General features: G+C 46.9%; 2 protein-coding genes across 2 annotated transcripts in view; one reads left to right on the plus strand and one right to left on the minus strand.

Moving 5' to 3' along the window:
• NPRL3 (nitrogen permease regulator-like 3 (S. cerevisiae)) overlaps positions 1-14,677 on the plus strand; it is a 38,983-nt gene extending 24,306 nt beyond the window's left edge. The window contains 4 exon segments of the mRNA XM_009084012.1: positions 494-623; positions 8,150-8,339; positions 9,466-9,658; positions 14,482-14,677. Coding sequence (XP_009082260.1) covers positions 494-623; positions 8,150-8,339; positions 9,466-9,658; positions 14,482-14,647 — 679 coding nt within the window. The 3' untranslated portion in view covers positions 14,648-14,677.
• A 1,656-nt stretch (positions 14,678-16,333) lies between these two features.
• MPG (N-methylpurine-DNA glycosylase) lies at positions 16,334-23,086 on the minus strand. The gene is made up of 3 exons (XM_009084023.1): positions 22,865-23,086; positions 19,650-19,854; positions 16,334-16,728 (listed from the first exon to the last, which is right to left on the minus strand). The coding sequence occupies exons 1-3, from the start codon at positions 23,084-23,086 to the stop codon at positions 16,334-16,336; spliced, it is 822 nt and encodes a 273-aa protein (XP_009082271.1).
• Between the last annotated feature and the right edge of the window lie 992 nt (positions 23,087-24,078).

Consider the following 24,078-nt stretch of genomic DNA (forward strand, 5'->3'; position numbering starts at 1 on the left):
TGCTGTTCTTGAAGACTTTTGTAGATGGAAATTCTAAGACAGTTTTCCTAACGTTTAACATGACTCTCCTTTACTCCTGGTCAGTCATGTTGCTTGTCCTAGCCATAGGCAGGCAAGGAGAACAGCCACATCTGCTGCTGCAGTTTGTACCTTCAGAGATTGTATATCCTTCCCATCCCTGTCTTCTCTGGACTGCCCAGTCCCTGTCCCTTTGATTAGAGACTGCACAGGTCTGGGTGTTTTATCACTTTGATTTTCCTCCTCTGGATTCCCTCCACACCTTGAATAATGTACTGGAGCTGAATGTAAGGCCAAGGTGAAAGTGCATAAGTTTCTGGCTTAATTCTGCAGGATGCAACATGCCAGAAACCATCCTCAGGGTTTTTCTGGATCACAGAGAATATTTCATTTGGAAATTGGCACTTTTGTAATGCATGATGTTACCCTGACCAGCAATTCAGAACTGATTCCTGCCTTTCCCTTTCTTCTGCAGTTACTCTCCCTTAGCAGATGCCTTCTCCTGCCAGTTCCGGGGCCACAACCTGCCGTCGATGCTGTCCAAGTTCTCCCTCCCAGTGTCACTCTCAGAGTTCAAGAATCCACTCGCTCCACCTGTTCAGGAGGTGAGCTGGGGCAGTGTGCAGGGACTCCTCCTGCTCACCAGGACAAGGAATGGTGCTGCTTCTGAAGTGCTTGGTCAGCAGCTTGCTGTTACACCTTTAGAAGTTGCCAATTATTGGTTTCAGCCTTGTGATTTGCTGTTTCATATCCGTGTGCCAAAAAGCTGTGGGGATGTTGAAGGTGAACAGATGCTCTGTGGTAGCAAAGCACAATCCTAAGACCAATATTAGAATCTTTCTTTTCCTGGAATGATGTAGAAGAGAAGACCAAAACTCCATTTGGTCTGTTGAAAACTGTCAGAAGTGAGTAGGGCTGAGTGCAAGTTTGTGGATTCTTCACAATCACATTTCATTGTATGATATTCCATCTGCTCCAAGTTCACAATCTGGTTTTAAAAGCAAACTCTGTTCACATAGTTTTGCTGTGAAACTGGAATTGTTTAAAGGCTGTTGCAGGAAGCAGACTCAGCATGGAGTCAGCAGAAGTCCACGTGTTGCAGCATTAGCTTTTGAGTGTTCAGATTCGGGATAATAATGTATGGATTTGGGATTTGTGACCTGTTATTTTGCTTGTGGCATTTGTGAGATCTGGTGAAATGCAAGAAAGAGCTCAATAAGGTGAGGTGTGTCCAGCACTGCTGTTCCCAGGTGAAGGAGCTTGGAGCTCTGAGCAGAGCTCAGGGTGGCAAAGGAAGCATAGGCAGAGTTATTTGCCTGGTTTTCTGTAGTGTTGTTTTCTGGCCTTCATGCTCTGATGACTTGTTGGCTACATGAATTTAGCCACTACTCAGATATGTGGAAGATTAACGTCACTTGCGCACTGAGGCACAACTGGGAGAGAAGAATTTGTTGTAATTACAGGTTGGCAGAGATGATGATCAGAGATAAAGATAAGTAATGATGTAGGTCTAATCCCAATAGTATGTACTGGTCAGCTGCCACCTTGGGAGGCAGGGGAAGAGTAGGATTTCACTGTAGTTACAGACAAATAAGTGTCCTGGATATTGAAGCTGAAATCATAGCATTAATTTTATTCCAGCTGCAGTAGCTCCAGGAGACATTCTGGTTCTCAGTACTCCTTTTAAAATTAATCATTTGCCTTAATACTTCTCCTTCAGTACTTCTGGCTGTTCTCAGATGCCCTACTTTATTTCAAAGACACAAAGAGAATTCTGCCACTTCCTGCTGCAGTTGTGCCTTGAACCACCAGTGGGATAATGCTTGCCAGAGCTGATGGATTGCTAAAGGGGCTTTTTAGTCTGTGCCTCCTCTCTCTGCTCACCTGTCCGTGGTGGGGTCCTAAAGGTCAGCACCACAGCTTGCTTTCATCCTTTCAGAGTGTGTGGAAGGATGAGGGATGATGCTGTGAAAAGCTATTGAAGTGTCTTCTACAATCTGGAAAGGGAAGGTGAGAACAGTGCTTGCAGGAGACTCAGGGCCACACTGGGGAGATGTGCCTGGGAAACTGGAGAAAACCACCACGCACTGGTGGGTCATACTGAGCCATGGCAAGTGGCTTTTTGATAACACTCAGTGAGACAGTTCTTAGGGGAGTTTAGATTGGAGAGGGTTTTTAGATGTTTTTATATTTTTTAAATATTTTCTTCTGCTTTGATCATCTATGTAGGCCTCTTTTTGTTTTATTTTTGTTAGGAACTAGTGTTTTAAGAAAGATTACTCCAATCCCTATCCTGGGGTGGACAGGCTCCAATTGTAATTAACTGAGATCTAGTCGATCTGTTCAATCAATTAACTGAGATCTGTTCAATCTGATGAAGTGTGGGTGGGTTTTTGTTCACTGTGCAGTGATGTACAGCAGATCCTGTACTCTGAACTGCAAATATTGTCAAAATCTATTTGCTCTGCCTTTGTAAAATCCTGAACAGTGTTGGGACCTGTGCCTGTGGTTTTGTTTGCTGTGTGCACAGGAGCTGCTGTGAGGTGTTTTAACTTTGAAGATTGTCAGTAGCAGTCTGTTATCTTGTGCTTTTCATCAGGCTGATGGCACTGCATCCGTTTCTGAAGGTCATCTGTGCTGGAAGGTCAATACTGTGGGAGGGGATGTGTCCTCTGCAGAAACTGTTCTGGTCTCGTGGCATCCATCCCATTTGATTCTTGTCTTAAGCATGGGATTAGCTCCCTACTTTTGGCATGTGCATCTGGATGGGTAGAGAATACAGAAGGCATTAATAAATCCCACAATACAAACAGGAGAACTGCTAGAGCCCTTCCTCCTGTTGTTATACAAACTGTACTGCTTGATTTGAAAGGGGACAGAGTTATTTTTGTTTGATTACTTTTGCATGGGTGGAGTTGCTCCATTCCTTTGGGTAGATGAAAGAAACACGACACTGACAGTTTTCTGCTTGGGGTGCTGTGCTGTTTTTTGGCTTGTAGGAGGGGTGAACAACCTGCAAAAGGACAAGAGTGCCTTGGAAGATGGAGTGCATGTCTGCAATCTGCTTTTGGTGTCTGGTCTGTCGAGTAGGAAGGAGGTGTCCAGTGAGTGTTGTCTGCCACGACTGCCAGTGCTCTCAGCCATGCCCTGTGCCAGAGACAGGAATTCTTGATTATGGCATCTTGGTCTCTTTCCTTGCCTGTGATGTTGAGCATTGCAGTTGAATTCTGGTTGTTGTGTATCTATCAGCTGAGAAGATTTAGGTGTTCATGCAGTGCTCTCTGTGCTTCCCTTTCTCTGTGTTTACCTGTGTGAGGATGAGCCTACGCCTACAGCTCTGCTGATCTAGTGATATCTCGGTGATGCTGAGCCCAGGCCCTGTTTTTCCTTTCCACTCTCAGGTGTGTGCACACACGCCTTCCTCCCTTCCCTCTTCCCTCTGCTGGAGCTCTGGCTCCTGTCCAGCTTGACTCCATTCACTTAACTTGTTTCAGCTGCACTAGATTTCTGCCAGGTTAGCAGGTGGAATTTGCTCAGAGGGAGATCCAGCGAGCTCCAGGGCTGGCACAGAGCAAGGGAGCTGACTTCTGCAGAACTTGTGCAGCTAAGGGGTGTGAAGGAAGCAGAAACTGTTTTCCCCTTTTTGCAATAGTGAGTTGTCTGTTAGCACCACTTGTGCTGTGTGTGTCTTCCAGACTTGCAGCAATCCAGAGCAGCCTGGGACTGTCCTGGATCTCACCAGGGTGCAGCCATGGGGTGTGGAGATCCTGTGAGCTGATGCCAAAGAAAACTCATCTTCCCTTTTAGTGTTTTTACTGGAGAAGAAGTAGTTTGCATCTCCTCTACCTCAGCCCCAAAGACCCTGTCCCTGTTCTGCTGCCTGCGACCGCTGGTTCCTGTCCCTGTGCTGTCCTCTCTCCTGAGTGGCTCAGCCTTATGTGAGTGTGGAGCTCTAGGGGTGTTCAGTGTGGTGCACAGCCCTTTGTCACCCCCTGGGATAGCACAGAACACTTAGCTAACTAAACCCTTTAGGTCAGCACACACTGGTTGGCAGGATCTGTACTGGGCACTGCTGCTGGTGCAAGGGAAGGCTTTGACCTGCTTTTCAGGGCAAGGCTTGCTTTGTACACTGTCAGAGTTTCACCCAGCTACTCTGCATTAAGTTTCTTCACAAACCAAGAGCAAAGGACGATACTTGTGGCTTCCCCTCATCCATGCACTGTGGACTCAGCTAGTTCATCTGCTTCCAAAGAAGCTACAGCAGCTCTCTACCCTGCCTTGAGGACCAAACATGGACTAGCAGAAGGGATCCTCTCACCATAAGGTAAAAGGAGTGTTCCTAGGTGGATTAGACATCCCATTTCCTCCCTGCATCTATAATGCACATTGCTGTTATTATTATTGTAGTTCTCTTGTAGTTTCTCCCTTGATGGAGCAAGGATAACTGCAGAAACAAACAGACGGGAGAGCATGACAGCTGCTGCTGAACAAAATCTGTTTACCTCTTCACTTCTGTTTTAATAAGTGTGTCCACTGGGGTCAGGCACCGGTAGATGAGACCTCAGCCTGGTGAATCTGGAAAACGTGCTGTGCTTTGTATGGGGCTGGGTGGAAAATGAGGCAGTGTGTCAGGGGGTGGAGTGGGAGGGAAGCTGCCTGCAGACCCTGAATAGGCAGCTGTGTCCTCAGAGAGCCACACTGCACATGGGACTGCTCTGCTGGGCATCTGGAAGGCATTAGGAGTCACGGGAGCTTTTGTTGGCAGAGGTAGGCAAGTGGTATTAAGATGCATTTATATTCAGTTGGACTAGGTATAAAATCAGGGGGTTTAGTGTGATAGGTTACAAAAATGTCTTGCTAGGTCTAAGTGGAGGGAGTGGTTAAGCTGAGGATTCAGAGCTGTTACTTAATGTTTAAAATGGCAGTATTAGACAGTTAGTTTTCAGAGTCTGTTTTCTGTAAAATAGGGAGGAGTTTTACTAACTGATCTGTTTTCCCCAAAACAGTGTGGTTTGAATGATGAAGGAAGGTAATACATTTCAGCAAACATCCCTGCACTCCCGTGACTTGGAAGGTGTCATCGTACTGAGCCAAGGCAGTCTGTAGTTCTCCAGTCAGACCTTGAAGAGTGCATGTGTCAAGTAACTGGATAATCCAGACCAGAGAAAGGGCTCGTGTGCTTCAGTAGGCAAAACAAGCTGTGTTTTACCTGACAGTGTCTCCTCATGTAGTAAGAAACAAGCTAGGATTGAGTGCTGTTGCTGTTTTTCCTTCCATTTCCTGAACCTATGGCTCATCCCAGTTATCCTTAGCTTTTCTGGCTTGGGAAAGAAAACAGCTTTAAAGAATGCTGGCAGTAAGACATCACTCAAGAGTTTTACAAACGCTCCTCTTGCTTCCCAGAGGGTAGAGAATAAGGAATGCTGGATCTTGTCCCTCCCAAGACTTCGAGCTGAGCTTTTTTATGTCCATCCCAGACTGCCCAGCTGGGCAGTGTTTTAGGAAGCTGGTACAGCCTCTCTGTGCCATCAGCACAAAGCAGGCACTGTACTGGCTCCTTCCACACTGCCCTGCAGGCCACACGTGCTCGCTGTGCCCTGGGGCTGCTGAGCTGTCCAGTGGGAACACACAGGACAGCCCTGGGCTGATCCGTGCCTGCCGGAGTGGGACGGATGCTGTGGCAGACAGGACCCCTCAGAGCAGGCTGGGAAGAGGCAGCATGGGGGGATGGAAAGGATGAAAGGAACATGGATGAAATTTAGAGCAAATTGGTAGTTAAATTAAGCAACGAAAAATGTTTTGCTTTATATTTCTGTCACGATCCTGGTGTTTGAGCCAAAAAAGGCTGTGGATTCCTGGTGTGCAGAGGCAAGCCTGGGACTGAAGTATGCCCTTGCCTGGGAAGCTACTCCCAGCCCTTTTGGCTTCAGCAAGGAGCTCTAATCGAGTAGGCTGAGACCAGACATGCAGAAAACCCTGTACCTCTGGGAGAGAAGAAGCATTTGTGACAGCCAGTGCAGCACAGATGGTGTGGGGAAGCTTCTGCTGCTGCAGACCTGTCTGTAAGCTCCATCGGAGCTCAGGAGGAGCAGATGGAGAATGGATGGAAATTCAGTGTTTGTGTGCAGAAGGACAAACAGCAGAATGTATTAGCAAAGCCTCTGCTAGACCTTATCTGTGAAAACCCTTCTGTTGTTGGCCAGAAATGGGTTCAAACCTGGAAGAATTGGGAGTGGTGTGAGGCCCATTTGCAGTGGTGGCACAAAGCACACATTTGGGCAGGGGCAGCTGCAGGGCACTGCAGTGCTTGGGCTCCTTCTAGGACTAGATTTGAAGAGGTACCAAATTAATGGTTTAAGTACAGATAACCTCAGGGATCATCAGTCTCTCTGGCCTAGGGATGATTGTTCAGGCTCACTTCAGTTATGGAAGGAGAATTTCCTCTAGTTCTCCAGCTGGTCACAGCCCATCTGCAGCTCTCCCACCTGGAGATGGCACAGAGGCATTGGGCAGTTGTTGGTTGTACAGCATTGTGGCTGTAAAGCTGTAACACCACTTTTGTCAGGACTCTTGTTCCACTGAGCCATAGCTACTGGCTCAGAGTGGCTTTCTAGGCATTTCCATAAGGGCATGGAGGTGAAGATGCATATGCAGGATTAGAGAGTGTTGAAGAAGCCTTTTCACACACGTGGAGCTATAAGGAAAGCAACTGGCTGTTTTTGTAATTCATGAAACCACCAAAGTGACCAGAGGAGGTTGGTCTGAGTCAGCCCTACCCACAGCTTCTGCAGGTCTGGTAAGGTCTTACTGTCTCCTTGAGTTGCCTTGGATTTTTCCAGGGTTGTTTTGTGCTGTGAAACGTGCAGACCTCTTTCATTTGACGTGAAATTAGCTAACTAAATGTCTCTCAGTGCCAACAGGTTGGAAATTTAAGTAAAATAAATGAGACACTTTCCATCCAGACCTGCATCTGGGAGGAAGGTTTTCAGCAACATAATCACTGGAGTAAACCTCCTCACTCTTCCAGGCTGACTTCAGATGTTAGCAAAGCACTGTGTCTTCTGTAGATTTTCTGTTAAACATGTAGAATGAATTATGGTTTTTCCAAAAAATATGTGTTTGAAGGAGATCCCAGAGAATACGTTTTAAGATTAAAATCCATCGAGCCCTCAGAAGTGGTAATCCCTGAAAAGACAGGGTGTGGGTCTGTCTGCAAACAGAACAGGTTTCTCTTGTGATGTGATAGCAGAGGAGGAACTGAGAATTATAAGGGTTATGAAAAAAGGAAAATTATGTGGGCTGATGAACTTGGGTTTGGGGCTTTTATTGAGATTTGGCCCATTACCCTGATGATTAATGCAGCAGAGCAATCTTCCTTCTCAGAGTCTGAGCTCATGCTGCATGTGTTTCTCTCACCAAAACAGTGTTGGTTGCTATGAAATCCCCAACAGCTTTGTCAGTGAATCAGTGTTCTCAGAGCCGTTAGCTATGGGAAGGGCTGCCTGCAGTGATATGAAAAGGCTTTTTGTGCAGAAATTCAGACACAATGATGCTCCTCCCAAACTCCTGAAAACAGGCCAAGTCAAGAACCTACAAACTCTTGCCCCTCACTCTGCTCAGGGACGTGGTGCAGGTCTCCAGCTGCTCTGACACACAGGTGTTGTGCAGGTCTGATACAAGGGACATTGCTCAGGGCTTTGAGAACACTTGCCACCATTGTCCATTTGAGTCCAGTCAAGGCACTCTAACATACATTGCTACCCCACCACCCCTCTTGCTATGCCTGTCTTCTGAAGAGCTTATAGCCATCCATTACAGCATTCTAGTCATGAGAGTCATCCCACCACGTTTCCGTGATAGTGACTATATCATCACTTTCCTGCTTCCAGCTCCCTGTTTGCTGCCCATACTGCTTGCACTGGTGTCCACCCACTTCAGCTGGGCTACTGACCTCATCCCCATCATAGGCTGCCACCCCCAGGCCTTGGGTGATTGGAAAAGAGATAAACTCTTGTGTGGGGTGAAAAATCACTTCCCTGTGTGACTTAGTCACCAAGTCTAACCTTTGTGCATTGTTTTCCTCCTGTGTTTTGTTTCTCCCATGTTTAATCCCTCCTTTCTCCCTCTGTAGACTCAGCTCATTCAGATGGTGATATGGATGCTCCAACACAGGCTCCTCATCCAGCTGCACACTTACGTGTGCCTGATGGTGCCACCGAACGAGGAGGAGTTCCGGGCCCAGGATGAAGACATGCCCTTTACTGCCAGAGTTGGAGGCCGAAGTTTAAGCACCCCCAATGCTCTCAGCTTTGGTTCTCCAAGTATGAGCACGTTTTTTTCTGGTGTTCAGACTCCAGCTCACTGCAGGAGCTTTCCTTAGTGCTGCCAAGGGTCATCAGGCCTTGGTAATGAGACAACTCCTCATGCTGGAGTGCTTACTAATTAGGTCCAGCCTTTCTTATATTCAGAACTGGGCATTGCTGAAACTCTTAAGGGCTATTAGACTTCTTTCTAGAAAGAAGTAACCTGCCAAGTTCTCTTGTGGTCATGTAAAAGATTTATAGGAGAGGTACTTCTATTTTTTGAAGTAACTTCCTCCTCCCTCACTGCACTCAGAAGTGACCCCTGTGTTCCTGTGGCTGCACTGCCCAAGTTTTGGGTTTCTGGAGGCAAAGAAAACCGTGAGAATTTTCTCCAAGCAGCACTGGTTTCTGTGGGCTCTAGAGCCACCTGAGGAGACACAGCTGGCTCCCGTTCTCACACATGATTGATTTCTGTTTATGTCTCCTGATTGTTTTAATCTCCTCAGTGCCATTCTCCGGAGTGATTCCAGGAAAGCATTTTTTTCAAGAGTATGAGTCAGATAGAGTGCTGAAATCCCCAAACTTTCCTGCCTGTGCTGTTCTGAGCAGCATTCTCAGAACGCCACTGAGGTTGGCTATGGGGAGAGATTCTCTGTACAGCTTTGAGCTTTACAGAAGTCATGAATTAGGGCAGAAATGTTGGAACATGAGTCAGATAAGTCTGTGATCTGCTTATTCTGGCTCACTCACAAGAGGATATTGCTTCTGGCCATTTTGCCTTCTCCCACCTTCTGTGCTGTTAGGCTTTTCATGTTACCACTTCACGGTATTCCAGCAGAGCTGGCTAGGAATTTTCTTTTCAGATGTTTTTATGGACTGTTTATGGTCTCCAGAAGTACAGTTTTCCACATAAATTGATGATTTTGTTGAAACATTTGAATTTCCCATTGAGAAAATCACTGTGTTGTCATATGACTAATTGCAGATTGGTGGAACATTTCGAGAGCCACTTTCTCTGCTCTACAAGTCTGAAGGGAATATTTGGGAAGGCTGAATAGAAACAGCCTGAATTGATAATCTCTGCATCATTATGCTGAGGAATATAAAAGTGTTGTGCTTGTGTGTCTCTCTCTTCCCCTGATAGCTAGTAGTGATGACATGACTCTGACAAGCCCTAGCATGGATAATTCCAGTGCTGAGTTGATACCTGGTGGGGATTCACCCCTAAATAAAAGGATGACAGAGAATCTCCTGGCCAGCCTGTTGGAACACGAGCGGGAGGCGATCCTCAATGTCCCTGCTGCCCAGAATCCAGAAGATCTTCGCATGTTTGCCAGGTGAGGAGTGCAAAATGCAATCTTTGCTTCCTGTCCTTCCTGTTTTATTGAGGGACTGGTGTGGATGCCGAGCAGATCCCGTTAGCCTGGGAATTTGGAGGATGAATTCTTTTGGGTTCATTCCCCTTACACCTATTTCATCTGTGCACAGCAGTTGTTGATAAAAACTAATATATGTGGCACAAGAACACTTGTTAGCAGAGTCCTGGATGTGTGAAGGAGCATCAGGGAGTATGATTGATTTCACCTGCCAGTTTTGCCGTGTGCACATGTGGCAGACATAAAACTGCACAGTCTTACAAACCCTTCTAAGCACAGAGTGAAGTCCCTGTCGTGCTGATGCTGCCGATCTGTGTCTGTTGATTTTCTGAGCCAGCTAGCCTTTATTTTAAGGTTAGTAGACTCCGTGCAAATATGAGACAAAGAGCATGAGGCACAGAGCCAGCCTGAGTACTTCTACAGACCAGTCTGTGAGTGTTTCAGGGTCTGTTTTGCAGAGATGTGGGCTTGTTGTTAGGTTAGTTAGGTTAAAGGCATTGGGTGTGTGATGAGTAGCACACATTTTGTTGTTAAAATCTCCACACAACAAAACCAGGCACAATGTGGTTCTGCACTTCCTAAGCAGCCATCTGGGAAGAAGGTGGGGGGGAAATTCTTTCTCTTGCTAAGCATTTCAAAACAGAGTGGCATCACTGGAATGCAACTTTCACTGCTTTTCATACTTGTGGAACAGAAAATGACCCGAGGGAAGTACTGCAGCTGTTCCTAGACTTTGGTAATCCTCTGAAAACCTGGTTCTTGCCCTGGGATGGATACAGTCAAGTAGCCCAAGGAAACTAATAACAGGAAAATAATTCCCTTGTCTGTGGCAGAGTACACCTCAGGGACTTTGATGAAGCTCTCAGAGCTTGTGAGCAGTTACTGCTCTCTGCATTCCTTGTCTCCATCTTCTGTAACTGTTCAGAGGATATTCTCTGATTGAGAGGCAACATTGGCCATTTGAGAACTCTGAAGTGGCTTTTTCCTTATTACCAGCTAAGTCATTATGAAAACAGCGAGAAAGGAAAGTAAAATCAAATCATATTTAGTGATATCTCAAGACAGAATTTGCGGGGGATGCGTTGGACTGGTTCAGTGGCAATGCAGAGTCTTAGTTACCCTGGGGAGAGGAAAGGATGTCATGATTGCTCCCCTCATGCTTCCTTCATCTGGGTAAAACAGCCATTTGAAAGCTTTGGGATTGCAGATCCCAAAAATGACTGGGATTTGTGAAACCAGATGCTGTAACCAGGCAGCTGAGTGATGTTTGTTTTGCAGTTTGCTCATGCAGCAGGTTCGTCTACAGATCCCCAGGACATCCCTGCTAGGTCTGAATTTCCAGTCTGCTCTAGATGGAATTGGCACAGCAGCAGTGAGGAAGGGAGAAGATAGGATAAGCAGATGGGGCCTGTGGGCAGGATGCTGGAGTGCACAGAGAAACGTTCGTGCAAGACCCTTAGGAGACACTGTGACTTGGAGGCCATGGGTGTATTTTCTCTCTTTTTGTGCCATAACCATCAGAGATAAGTGTCTGGGTAAATCTTGCACTCAGTGAAAGGGTAACAATCAGAGAAGCTGCAGTGAAAGTGCTGATCTCCCTCATTACCCCTGTGCAGGTGCTGTGCCAGCTCTTCCCTGGAGCAGCAGCCTCACGAGGGCTGTGCTCTGCAAACAGCTCTGCCCTGTCAGCTGCCTCCCAGAGCAAACTGCTGTAAATACATACCTAGTGCTCTAAATATCCTGTGACTGCCCTTCCCAGGGTGGCTGTGTGTGCACACAAAGGGATGGGCTATTTCCAGCACAGCAATAAAGTTCAGCCTGGTACATTTTCCTGTGACTCTGAGTGCCTGTTCCTCGTTATGCAGACAGCAGAAAGTGCTGGTGCCTGTCCAGGGCTGTGCACAGCCTGTGTTTGCCAGGCAGAAACCTTAAGGGGAAATAAGAAATACTGAAGCTTGGCTCCAGCATTGGCTGCATTAACCCTCGTAACGTTGAATGGGAATTGAAATCTGAGTTCTTTCCTTAGGTGCAGCCAGAGGAGGGTTGGCATGTCCTGCCAGAAGTCAGCTTAAGAAGGAGACAAGTTCTTTTTGAGCTGGATCCTCAGTAACGTACACAAAGCATTCCTCACTGCACATTAAACTGTGCTTTTAAAGACAGTTTGATGCTTCACTCATGGTTTCTTTCCCAAGCCAGGGGTGTGGAGTTGCTTTCAGGATTTATTTTTCTTGCTCTTAGTCTGGGAGGTGAGATCCTTTACTCCACTGAGGAATGCTCATTGGCAGCACCAGGCTGTGGACAGTTCTGCTCCATTTTCAGCAGGGCTGGGGAAGGGACATCTCCTTGGCCAGACATAAGCTAACTCTGTTTGAGTAACTAGTCTGAGATAGGAACATTATGGTGCTGTTAGAGGGGCAGCTCTTAGAGTCTGAAGAACAGTGATGAGCAGCAGAAAGCAATAATATTCCATCACTGCATCTGGAAGTGCACATTTGTTAATAGACCCATCTGTGAGCCTTGGATGGGCTCAAATGTAGTGTCACTGCCCCAGTGCCATCTCATGCCCTGTTTGGGTCCTGTAAATGTTCATTGCCCAGAAAGGCAAAGGTAGTGCCTATCTTCAGTGGAGCCTCAATGCCTACAGCTTTTGTAGATTCTAGTTGGACTTTTGGGAAAGCTTCTTCCCTGGGAGGGTGGCACAGCCCAGGACAGATTATCCAGGCATGTGGAGGTTCTCCATCCTTGGAGGGTTTGAGCTTGGCTAGGAAAAGCTACAGCATTGGCAATACTCCTACTGGAACAGGATGCTGGACTAGACTTTGGATGTGTCTTCCAGCCAGCATTTTTGTGATGTTCTTTAATATCCTCTCTAGCTTTTATTGGAGTGGAAAGTATTTCATCAGACCAGACCATCCAGACTCTTTGAATATAGGATGGATTGATTTATTGGAAAACGGCTTAGTCTGTTGGTGTGGACAGCCAGGAAGTACCATTTGCACAGAAGAGCTGTGCCAGTAGATAAGCACTTGAGCAGGCACAGTGAGCAGCCTGAGGGAGGGGAGAGAACACACAGAATCACTTTGTGAGCAGTGTTACAAGTTAGGAGCTACAAACATTTGTGTTGATACCTCAGGGAATGGTTTGGGTTTGACACACACACACAAGAACTGGCACTGTCTCTGCAAACATTCTCAGTGGAGGCAGTAGCCATTGGCCCAGGGGAAAAGTTGGTGAGCCTGAGGTCAGTACCCAGTGGGAGACAGTGCAAAAGGCAAACACACAGCCCAGAGAGGGGAGGGGTAAATAAGACTGGAGCTTGTCTGTTGTTTGTTTGTGCTGCAGGTACAGAGACACAGCAGTTATGGCAGTGTGCCAGTGGGGATGAAGCACAGGGGTTCCCACTCTGTTGGGGAACAAGAGCAGGTGAGAGGAGGGACATGGCAGGTTGTGAAGCAGAGAAACACAAGTGGCAGTGGACTAGATGTGAAATTTTCTCTGTGCAGTGTAGAGGGAGGGTGTGATGGAGGGGGACTTGTTGCACAGTGACTCCTTTCCAGTCACCCGTGAAGGGTAGTGGGTGACAGCAGTGCCTGAACAGCAGCCAGGTAAGCCTTGTCATGCAGGGAAAGCACAAGAGGCCCCATCTGCTGCTGTGTGAAAACAGGCAGGAACACTCTGCTGGGTGTTCAGTGTGCTGAGGGCTGTTCCTGCATGAGGGATATATGAATGGATTGGAAAACAGATCATGTCATCTCCACTCATTTTTACTGCCAGTTGGCATGAAGCTGTAGATGGGTAATGGAACATGAGCAAAAGCTGCTGGATGTGTATCACATGTGGATGCACATCTGCCTGTGTAGCTGGGAGGTGATTCTGAGGGATGGGAGTTTGAGTAGCATGTGCAGCATGGCTCTGGTGTTTGGGAGGATGTTGGGACTAGTAAGAGACTGAGCAGAAACTTGAGCGTTGTCTGGGGCCTGGCTTGGTGTTCAGGCTCCGAGGTGGCTCTGGGGAGAGGTCTTCAGCCATCAGGGACTTACTGCCATGGTTTGTCCTGGACTCTGCACTGACTGACCGTGCAGGGCTGATGTTACCTGATGACTGTAGCATGTTGGTGCCAGCAAAAGGCTGTCTGACCTGTCTGTTTCAAGAGAACTGAGAATTTAAGATATCAGCGTGGTTTGAGCTTAGGCTTCAAGGTCTGGGGGTTCTCTGTGGTACCTGTCACCAAAATATCCATCTCCCTGTTTTGACTGCTCCACTTAACCCAAGCTGCCCAAACCTCAGTGCACAGCTTACTGTTTCGAAGCTCCTTGGTCTGCTGTGAGGTAAAATTTGCTCTTAACTTTAAAAGCCAGTGTAGGCCCTGATGCAGAGCTGTGAGGAAGGGCATTGTAGGCCCAGCAAAGGGAGCACAGAAGTCAGTCTGCCATGTCCTGACTTCTCAAGGCTTGTTGGCACTCGTGGTTCTTCACTTTCTGGAGTTAGAACTACATTGAAAAGTGGCAATCATGGGAAATGCTGCAGACTAGGAATTCTCTTGATCCAAAGAGGACCTTTGCAAAGCCCAGAAGTGGAGGAGTCCCCTGCTCTTCCTGGGGATTTCTGTGCTAGGCATGCCTGAGGCAACAGCCGATTTAATTCACTTCGCATGTAAACGAGAGTCACTACCAAACACCTTCTGCTTTGTGTCCCATGGGAGAGGAAGCCTTGGGGGTGGCAGTATGGCTCTAGCTGTGTGCCCATGCTTTGTCCCACGTGCTCCCTGGCTCTCCTCCCTGCAGGCTGCTGCACTACTTCCGCGGGCGACACCATTTGGAGGAGATCATGTACAACGAGAACATGCGCCGCTCACAGCTGCTGATGCTGTTCGACAAGTTCCGCAGTGTCCTGGTGGTGACCAGCCACGAGGACCCCGTGATTTCAGTGTTCCAGTCTCTCTTAAAGTGACTCTACTGGCACAGGAAGGGAACCTGCCACGCTTTCTGTGTGAAAAATTCCTAAAAACTGAAGGAGGTGATTTCAGGTCCTTCTCACCATGTGACACAGAGCAGGTTCTCCCCATCCACGCCTCAGTGTCCCACCTGCTCTCTGTGGTGACAGCCGAGGCTGCTCTGTGCAGAGCTCCTGGACCTGCTGTTGGACAGCACGTGCCTGCTCAGCCTGGATTCCTGCCGTGCCACATCACAGCCCTTCCCTGCCCCTGATGCCCCCAGAGATCGTGAGAGTGGGATGAGAAGAGTTCTGCTGCAGAACATCACCTTTGGGTGGACACTGGTGCATCAGAAGTGCTTCCTCTGCTCACCAAGCTGACCTCTGGGTCATTCCACCACAAGCAGCTGCCCCCAGGGCACAGCATGCATGGTCTCTGCTCCAGGGCATGGTGGAGCTGGCCTGGCTTATAGGGAAATGACCCTAGGCACCAAGAAATTCTGTTTGATCATTGTTACCTGGCAGCAGTGAGGACATGGGTAGGAAGGTAATGTACCACAAATAAACAGTTTCATGAGTGAATGACTCGCTCACTGCATCACAGCTCATTCTTTCCTCACCACAGTATCCTTATTCCCAAGTGTCTGTTGGAGCAGGGCTGTCACCAAGCAGCCTCTGCATTCCTGGGTTTTCAGGGTTCCCAGCTTTTGCCTGGGGGTGGGAGCTTGGCTGTTGAGCAGGACTGAAATGAGTTGGCCAAGCTGCAAGGCCATGGTCATACTCGTTCCACACAGCCAGAGGCTGCTGCTAAGGGCACTTGGGCTTGTCCCCTGGGATGTGTTTTGTCCCTTCATTCCTCTCCTGCAAACATGCTGTGGATGCAGGAACCAGATGGGTATCCTGGCCTGGGTGAAAGCTGTCCAGCAGAAGAATGAGAGGGCTGTTTCCTGATGTGATTCAGGACTGCTCCAGCCATGCCAGGGCCAGAACAAGAGGTGACAGGCCTAGTCCTGGGGACAGCAGGAGTTTCTGCCAGCTCATCCTGCCCTGTGTGAGGCCACTGTTCTGCACAGCTGCTCACTGCTCTGTGCTGCATACATATCTGGTCACTTAGGAGCCTGTCCCGTGGAGGTATGAATGTCCCACAGCTTCTCTGGGCTGCTTGTTCCAGTGTTTGACCACCCTCATGGTGAAAATTTTTTTCCATACAGCTAATGAGAATTTCCTGTTTCCTGGCTGGTGCCCATTGCCTCTCATCCTGTCCGACAGCAGCCTGGCTCTCTCTTCTCTACACCCTCCCATGAGGTAGTTGCAGACAACAGTAAGATCCCTCCTTTACCCCCTCCTCTCCCAGCTCTCACCCCTTCTGTCTGCCCCATGTGAGTATTCCCCTGCAGTGGCCAAGCACTGGCCTTTGATGGAGGCTGGCATGATGGGAACCTTCTCCACTCACACACCTTAGTTAAACCTAGATCCATTGGCAAGGGAGGCCATTGGCAACGCATCCAAAATCAGCCTCAGTTCTGGCTGGGAAGCCCATGCAAGTGTGCCCCACAAATAAAGCTCCACCTTGCACCATTCCCTGTGATAAAGTACATTTATTGTTAAAAAAACCCCAGGCCACTCTGTCTGCCATGATGCAGCTTGAGGCCGTTGTACAGAGCACAGCTCAAGTCCTGGTTGGTGGGACACCTGCATGACTTGTCAGCTACAAAAGAATTGTCCCGTTGCTGCCATCTCTCTCTCTCTTTTCTTGTCTATAACACTCACAAATCTGTTCCCTCGTAAGTAAAACCTGAGTGGTTTCTGTGCCCACTCTCCCGTGTTGCCAATACCAATCCTTGTGGTGACCACCACATCCTGCTCCCCCGGTGGGTCCTGGCCAGGGACCATCCAGATGGCAGCATCCTGAGTCAGGTCCCTTTGGTCAAAAGCCTTATCGATGCCAAACGCCTGGCAGAGCTTGGAGGGCCCATTGCAGAGCTGCCAGTCCTTCAGCAGCTTGGTGGGTGCTTTCCTGGAGGTTCTGCGCAGCTCCCTCATCGCATCCAAGCCCTGAAGAGGCTCCAAGGAGCGCAGGAGCACTGCAGCCCCTTCCCCTGTGCAGAGCAAGGTGGGTGTTAATACAGGGCTGGTTGTGGGAACCCCTCAGCTTTCAGCCCACTGCCAGCAGCAGCACTTAGCTCTGAGCCAGAGGAACAGGCAATCACCTGCAGTGCCCAGTCACAGGGCCTGTCCTTGCTCCAAGTGCTCTGGACTCAGCCACTGCACTCCCCTCTCTCCTCCCAAATGTCAGTGTCCCTTAGCTCTGTGGCCTTCACTTAGCAGTGTTGACTTGCTCTTCCCAGCCCCACTTGATGTTTCTAAGTCTGGCTGCTGCTCAAAGGCCTGCCAGAGGGTAAGAGGTTTTTCTTATGTCTGCACAGTGTTCAGGAATAAACACACATATGGTTCAGTTTTGGCACAGTTATCCAAAGCTGCTCCCAAACCCAGGGGATTTTTAATGAACTCTGATTACAAGAACTCCAGCTAACAGAGGTGAGGAGGAATGAGCCTGGATGCTGCCAGCAGAAAGAGCTTGCAGAGTTAAACTGGACAAAGAAAAACCTGGGAAAGAGCTGCAGGCACTGGGAGCAGCCACTGCCTCTACTGCTGCTGAGGGAGCTCAGGCTGCAGTTGGTACCAATCTAACCTCCCACTGTGACAGGTGGGATGACCATGGCCATGGGTAACCACATAGCTACAAGAGGCAGCAATTTAGACCCTTGTACCAGGGAAGCTCTCACAAGGCAGAGCCCTGGGGCAGGACAGGTCTGGCTCCCTGCTGCTGCTCCCTCACCAGCCTCCAACATCTGGAGCCATGCTCACCCCTGGCAAAGGCCTTTTTTTGTAGGCACTGACAGATCCCTGAGGACCTGTGATTTCCAGAAATAGACTCTCTCTCATACTTTGTACAAATCCCACACTAAATTACCCTCCTGGGCTCCCAGGGAGGACCTGGTTTCTGGATTTGTGAGGTGTGCCTGCTGCCCTGAACCTTCTCAGAGCCCCTGCTGCCCTCAGTACAGCTCGGTGAAGTCAACAGCCTTATTTCCAACAGCTGTCAGCAATCTGTTCCCAGGCACTCCCTTCTCCAAGGAAGGGGATTGATGCTAATCTGGCAGCCAAAAGCTGCTTCCCTGGACTACAGTGATTTAGAGCTCAAAGGTCATTTTAGATTTTTAAGAACATGTTCCATGTCCTAATTCTGCTTTTTATCCAGGCACAAAGAAACATCCTTCACATCGTGTTGCTGCCTCACTTGCCAGGAACAACTATGAGATTCTGAGCAATCACTAATTACATTACTTGCTTTCATGCCTCACAAATCCAAGTGGAAAGTGGTCACACTTGAGCTGTGTCCTCAGGAGTTCATGTGAGACAAGCACTTGGAGAAACTGCAGGTGCTCCCAGTGCCCTGGAGAGCGTGGCAGGGGTATCTCCCCACATTCTTTCTTGGAAAACATCTGCACGTGGGCAGACAGAGTGAAGGAGCAGCTCCTGCTTGCATAGCTGCATCAGTGATGCACAACGTGGCACTGAGTGCCTGGCAGTGGCAGCTCTGCCTGGTGTCAGCATAGCTGCAGGTGTGACAGGCTGATGGGCAGTGAGTTTGTAACAAAAACTCCAGTGAAATCCATCACCACAGTGAGTTCTTCAGCTGATTTGCTACAAAACTAAACACAGGTATATAAGGACAAATGTCCCAAAGTATACATTTCAAAGACATCTTTCTAGAATTCAAAGGCTAAGCATCTTTTTTAAAAAAATAAAAATTATTATTACTAATATTTCAAACACTGACTGATGAACCATCCTGACTAATGAACCATCTGCTTTCATGATCTGAACAGAGTTGGCAGAGACAATGTAATGAAATTCACATGTGTTCATCCACCAGACTCCAGACCTCCGTTTGGAAAGACAAGCTCTTCCCCCACAGCATAACCCAGCACTGTTTTCCTGCTTGGCTCTTGGCCAAAGGCCAAAACCTGAGGATTAATGGTCACTGTTAGATTTGCTTTCCACTTAGGAATATAGAAGCTGCGATTTTTTTCACTTTTCTCTTTGAAACTGCAAAAAAGAAAGCAAATTTTTTCTGAGATTTTTTCTGACAAAGTGAGGATGTACCTAGGAAATAGCTGCTGCCACTTCAAGGTGTCTAATTAAGCAACGGTTTTATTGCAAGGCAAATACTGTCATTCTTACAGGGCAGGAAAGTTTCCAGTAACACTTGTATGCTCAGAGGAGCTGTGGAAGGACAGTCTCAGTAAATTCCAGAATAATTTGGTTAGAGCTTGACTGTTACACCTTGAGTATAATAAAAGAAGATCATAGATTCTGTAACAGCTTGGGTATTTTGATTTGGGTCAGGTTTTTTTGGCTTTAAGATATGGCAAAACAGGTAAAATGCTCCTACACTGAATCCTTGCTTAAGCTTAGGACATCTCAGACCTTTTTGTTTTCCTCAACATTTACAGCCTCTGAAGATAAAGGTGGGAGACAGAAGAGTTTCTTGTCATGACAACAGACACCAAGATTTAGGCTGTCATTAGACTGCAAGTTTGCTTCTACATCCCTTCTTTTGAGGAACAAAGTTCACTGGATCACACGAATGAGGCAGCAGCACAGGTCATCAAAACTGAAAGCTCCAACTTAGCCAGATCGTCCTCCAGTCCTTCCCCTTTATTTGTGTGCCTGGACAGTTGTCACAGCTGGGACCAAAGTGGGCAGCTGATACAGTTCTCACAGCTGGGACCAAAGTGGGCAGCTGCAGATGGGCCCTGCTTGCCTTGCTACCTGTCCACAGATACACAGTGGTCACAGTGGCAAAACCCAGTTCCCAAGGAAAGATCGTGACAGCAAGTCCCTGACTGCACAGAGCCCACGGGGAGCTCACAAGTGACTGCAGCCCTGCAAGTGGAGCTTGAGATGTCAGCCCTATCCTGCAGGCACTAAACCTCTCCCAGCCTCAGCTTACCTTGGCTGGAGACATTGATGCAGAAATAAATGCCATAGATCTGGTACACGTACAGAGTTCCTGGTTTCATGAACATTGCTGCGTTCCGCTGAGTTTGCTTCCCACCTCTCGAGTGGGAAGCTTCATCTTCCCCACCCAGATAAGCTTCTGTTTCAACAATCCTGCCCCAGAGTTCTCTGCCATCAGGAAGTTTGCGGACTAAAATCTGAAAGAGAGGTCAGAGAGCATCAGTTAGCAGCCTCTGTGCAAAATAACCAGAGCAAGAGCTGTGGAAACAACGAAGTTGGAAAAAAAGACTTGATGGTACTACATGCTCTCCATCTAGCAGTGCTTTCTGTAAGCCAACACCAACTGCTTCAGCTCCCACTGTCCAGGCCACTGCCCAGTACAAGGAGTTCCTACCTGTCATTCACAGAATGCCTGGAGTGCCTAGATGTGGCAGTTTCATAAAGAACCAATTTATGATCCTACATACACTAACACCCACAGAGTTGCTTTTGTGGTTATTTTCTGTATTCTCCACCCCAATCCATCAGGTTTAAAGCAAAAAAAGCACCACTGATACCAACCTTGAAGCATCATGAATGTGTAATCTTTAGATCAGAAGAAATATGGCAGTGGCACAATTAAATAACTGCAATGATTAGATAGTGTCTCTCCTTAAGAGATGTTTCAGGCAAGTCCTGGTCCCTAACCACAGAGATAATCAACACCAAAGTGAGCATCAATGCTATTTCTGTGCCACAGAAGGGGCAGTGCAGGAGAGCTGGGAACTGCTTTCAGGCAGACAACAGCAGATATTTGTTATTAGTGTGTTCCTTGCCGCTGGTACCACCTTAAATAAAACAAAGCAGATGCAGGGGAAACAACACATGACAAGGGCAAAGATTCTCTTTCAAAATGAAACAATGCCTAAACTTCCTATGAAGATTTCTGTGGTTCAACCTGATTTCTAAACTTCTTCTTTTACTGAATGTGTACAAAATATGCAGCATACTCTCCTTTAGGCAACAGCTATCAGTTTAACCATACTACATTCAGCACTTCATGTCTGAAAAGCAGCTGTTCAAAAATGACCTTCAGGAAACAAAGCTTAATGCCTAGCAGATGTCTGTGGTGCATTGCTAACACAGATATTGATCTGATGCAGTCTGGATGCTCCAGAAGGCAGTTTCCAATGTTGCAATTCCTGTAGATCACAGCTCCCCTACAGCACTCATCAAATCGTTGAAAACAATCAGTTTATTGCTGTTATGGCAAATGCAGTGACTTGAGGAAAGCACTGGTGTTCAGCACTGCCTGGGGACACCCCAAAAGCAGAGCCCTGTGGCCACATTTCTTTCTCACTATGATGAAATGCAGTGGATGCTTTTAAATTCCTAACCTAACCACTGCAACTCCCAATCCTTCCCAATACCTCACAGTAAACTACTCCATAGAGGTTTTTCTCTCTCATTGAGATGTACCTTAATGTTATGGCAGCTCACTCTGAGAGGTTATTTACTGCATGCATGTTTTGGGGTATGTTTTTGTTTCCAAGAACTCAAGTAGCATGAAGATAAAGCAAGATTAATATACCAGATGCCTCCAAAGTTTGGTAGAATGAAGATAATGAATGAAACACTGAATTACTTTTCTTGTTATAATTCTAAGCAAAGAGGAGAGTAGGCTGAGTCATGGGAGACTGGGGGTTATACTTCAAAAACTGTAAAATGAACACAGAAATCACATGGCTTGTGATTCTAGGCCTAAAATACAGAATTAGGACTCAAATATCATCTGCCCAGAGTACCTGAATGCATAAGGATGTCAGTGATCAGTAATGGGAGACCTGAGGTATCCCCAGGAAAACCAGGTAAATGCCACAGTAAGCAGGACATGGGTGATGTTTTCTTAGACACCACCAAATGCTTTACAGAGTGGTTAATCAGGATCTCACCAGAAAAGACTCAACTCTTAAACTGATCCAGAGCAAAACACAAAGTCTGTTCCAAAGACAACCAATCAACAAACTTTCCCTGACAAACAACTTTTTATCCTGACCACGAAGTTCAGTGTCTTTTCACAAGCATTGAGGTCCAAAAATAATCTGCCAGAGTTCTGCTCACCAGCAAAAAAAAAGGGAAACTACATAAAGTGAGGAAGCTTGTTGGGAAGAACTGAAGAGAGGCAGCCAAAGGTTAAGGCTGGGAAGGCAAACCTCGAGCAGGATATCTGTAAAGATAGCAACACACATGGAAGATCATAGAGAGGTTAAGGCAGAGCAGAAAGAAACCCAGCAGGGTTAGAAAGCACAGCAAAGGCATCAATTACAAGCCAGACAACATCCTTAGAAAACACAAAAGAGCTAGATGCAGCAAAACAGGCCAAAACCAACAGTTTGTGGAACAAATTCCTCAAGTTATCTAAACCCACAAGAACCCGAGAGTCTGCTCACCCTACAGACAATAAAGGTATAAAAAAGGCTCAGAGAAAATAAGACCACAGCAGTGAAACTAAACACACACATTGCAACTGCGTTTAGGAGGTCCCAGACTGGAACTTTTTATAGGGAAAACACTGGAGGAACTCCCTCCCATGGAAGCAGCAGGAGAGGGTTTTGAAGGACTCACTAAGCAGCAGAGGCATATTTAATCTCCACCACTCTGATTTCCAGAGGCTTTCAACAAGGTCCTCAAAGTTTCTGCAATGGGATGAGGGAGAAGGTTTTTACATGAACAAGTAATGACTTGGAAACTCAGAAACAAAAGACAAGGACAGCAACTTTTGGAGTGAAGAGAGTTTAACTGTGGGACAGTGCAATCCTTAGCATCACAAGACAGTAAAACAGAGGCAGACAAGATGTTGTTGACTGCAGAGCATTACTTCCCACTGGGCCAAAACCTGAAAGGAAAATAATGAATGGGCCTCAAACAACCTTCAAACCACAAAGCATGTTTCAGTAAACAGAAAAAAAAAAAAAAAAAAGGGGGAAAACTCCACAAAAAACCTGATTCTAAAAAGTGACAGTAAACTAGACCTGAAAAATTACTCCTCTGACCTCATCCAGAATAGATTTGGCTCCCAGTCTTTAAATTCCACCGCACTCAACATGAGAAGGAATGAGAGCTATTCCTGAAATAGCCAAGTCTGGCAAAAAAAGCATTTCATCCTTTTACACCAAGGTATTAGCTAGCACATGCTCCAGTACAGGAATCTCAGAGCTCCTGTCTTACCTGTCCCAGAAAGGACTTGGCCAGACTAACACATGGCTGGTTGAAAAATTCTGCTTGTAGCTGAGAAGAAGTTTTGTTCTCTGTCACAAAATATTTGCTGCTTTTTGGAGAAGAATCTCCACCAGGTGTAGCGTTTGGGTTGCCCAAGGCATCAATCTGAGGGATGCTGGAGTTGTTTTGAAGAGCACTTAACTGAGCCAACAGCTTTCTTTTCCTGGGCATAGTTCTAGAAAAATGGATACAAGCATAATTAGGAATATAAAGCTTATTTAGAAGGTACCTGGTTCCACAAACTCCTGTTTTGACACATCTCAAACTCCAGAGGCAGGTGACAGATTGAGCTGTGTTTACACCAGGTTGGGCAAATATTGGACTCTACTGGTAAGCAAACAGAAAACAGCAGTTTGAGTGTTCATCTTTTAAGGACTGCGGATGAAAAGCAACTCTGCTCCACCTCCTCTAGAATAAGTTTGCTAATTGTTAGGTTAGGAAATCCGGAAATTCAAAGCTAAAATGAACCAATATTAGATACTTTTAACCTAAAACTAAAGTAATCTTTTAAGCAGAGAGAAATAGAAACCAACCACTTCAAAATTTGTGCTGCCTCAGAAAGTCTCCACAAGTTATGCATCAATCATTGTAAACTGCAGTGTAGCTGAATCAGAATCTGAAACTCCACAGGACACACAATGTTGGAGGTGGGACGTGCCCTGTTTACAGCCACAAACTTGGCTGTCATACTCTAGAAATGTTTTAGAATCTCCCCAAAATAAGCTTGAGACTCAACCTACCAGAAAGATGAAGAGCAGTTTATTCCAGTTAACACATGTACTTGAGGCAACTACATAACCTGCAGTTGTTCTTCTAACTTGGTCACCAATTTACCATGTGAGCTCCAAAAAGTCAATGTTTCTTTTTCAGTGCTGCAAGTCCTTCTGCCTGTGGGACAGGAACAAACACTTACTCACTGCAGAAAGCACTTCAAACAGGCTAAGAGGTTTCGAAGCTGGAGATATGATGCCAACAGCACATCATTAGCTCAAACTCAAGAACATTTTGTAGCTTTCTGTTGGTCCAGCAAAAATCCATCTCCCAGCTGGGGCAGTGTTGGATTAGCCTGTGTTATACAGAAGGCCATGAAAGCACTGGGGAATACACTTTGCCTGTACTGAATACACAGAAACCTAAAGCCAGACATTTAACATTCCCCCACT

The sequence above is a fragment of the Acanthisitta chloris genome, unplaced genomic scaffold (assembly GCF_000695815.1).
Source record: "Acanthisitta chloris isolate BGI_N310 unplaced genomic scaffold, ASM69581v1 scaffold20020, whole genome shotgun sequence".
NCBI lineage: Eukaryota > Metazoa > Chordata > Aves > Passeriformes > Acanthisittidae > Acanthisitta > Acanthisitta chloris.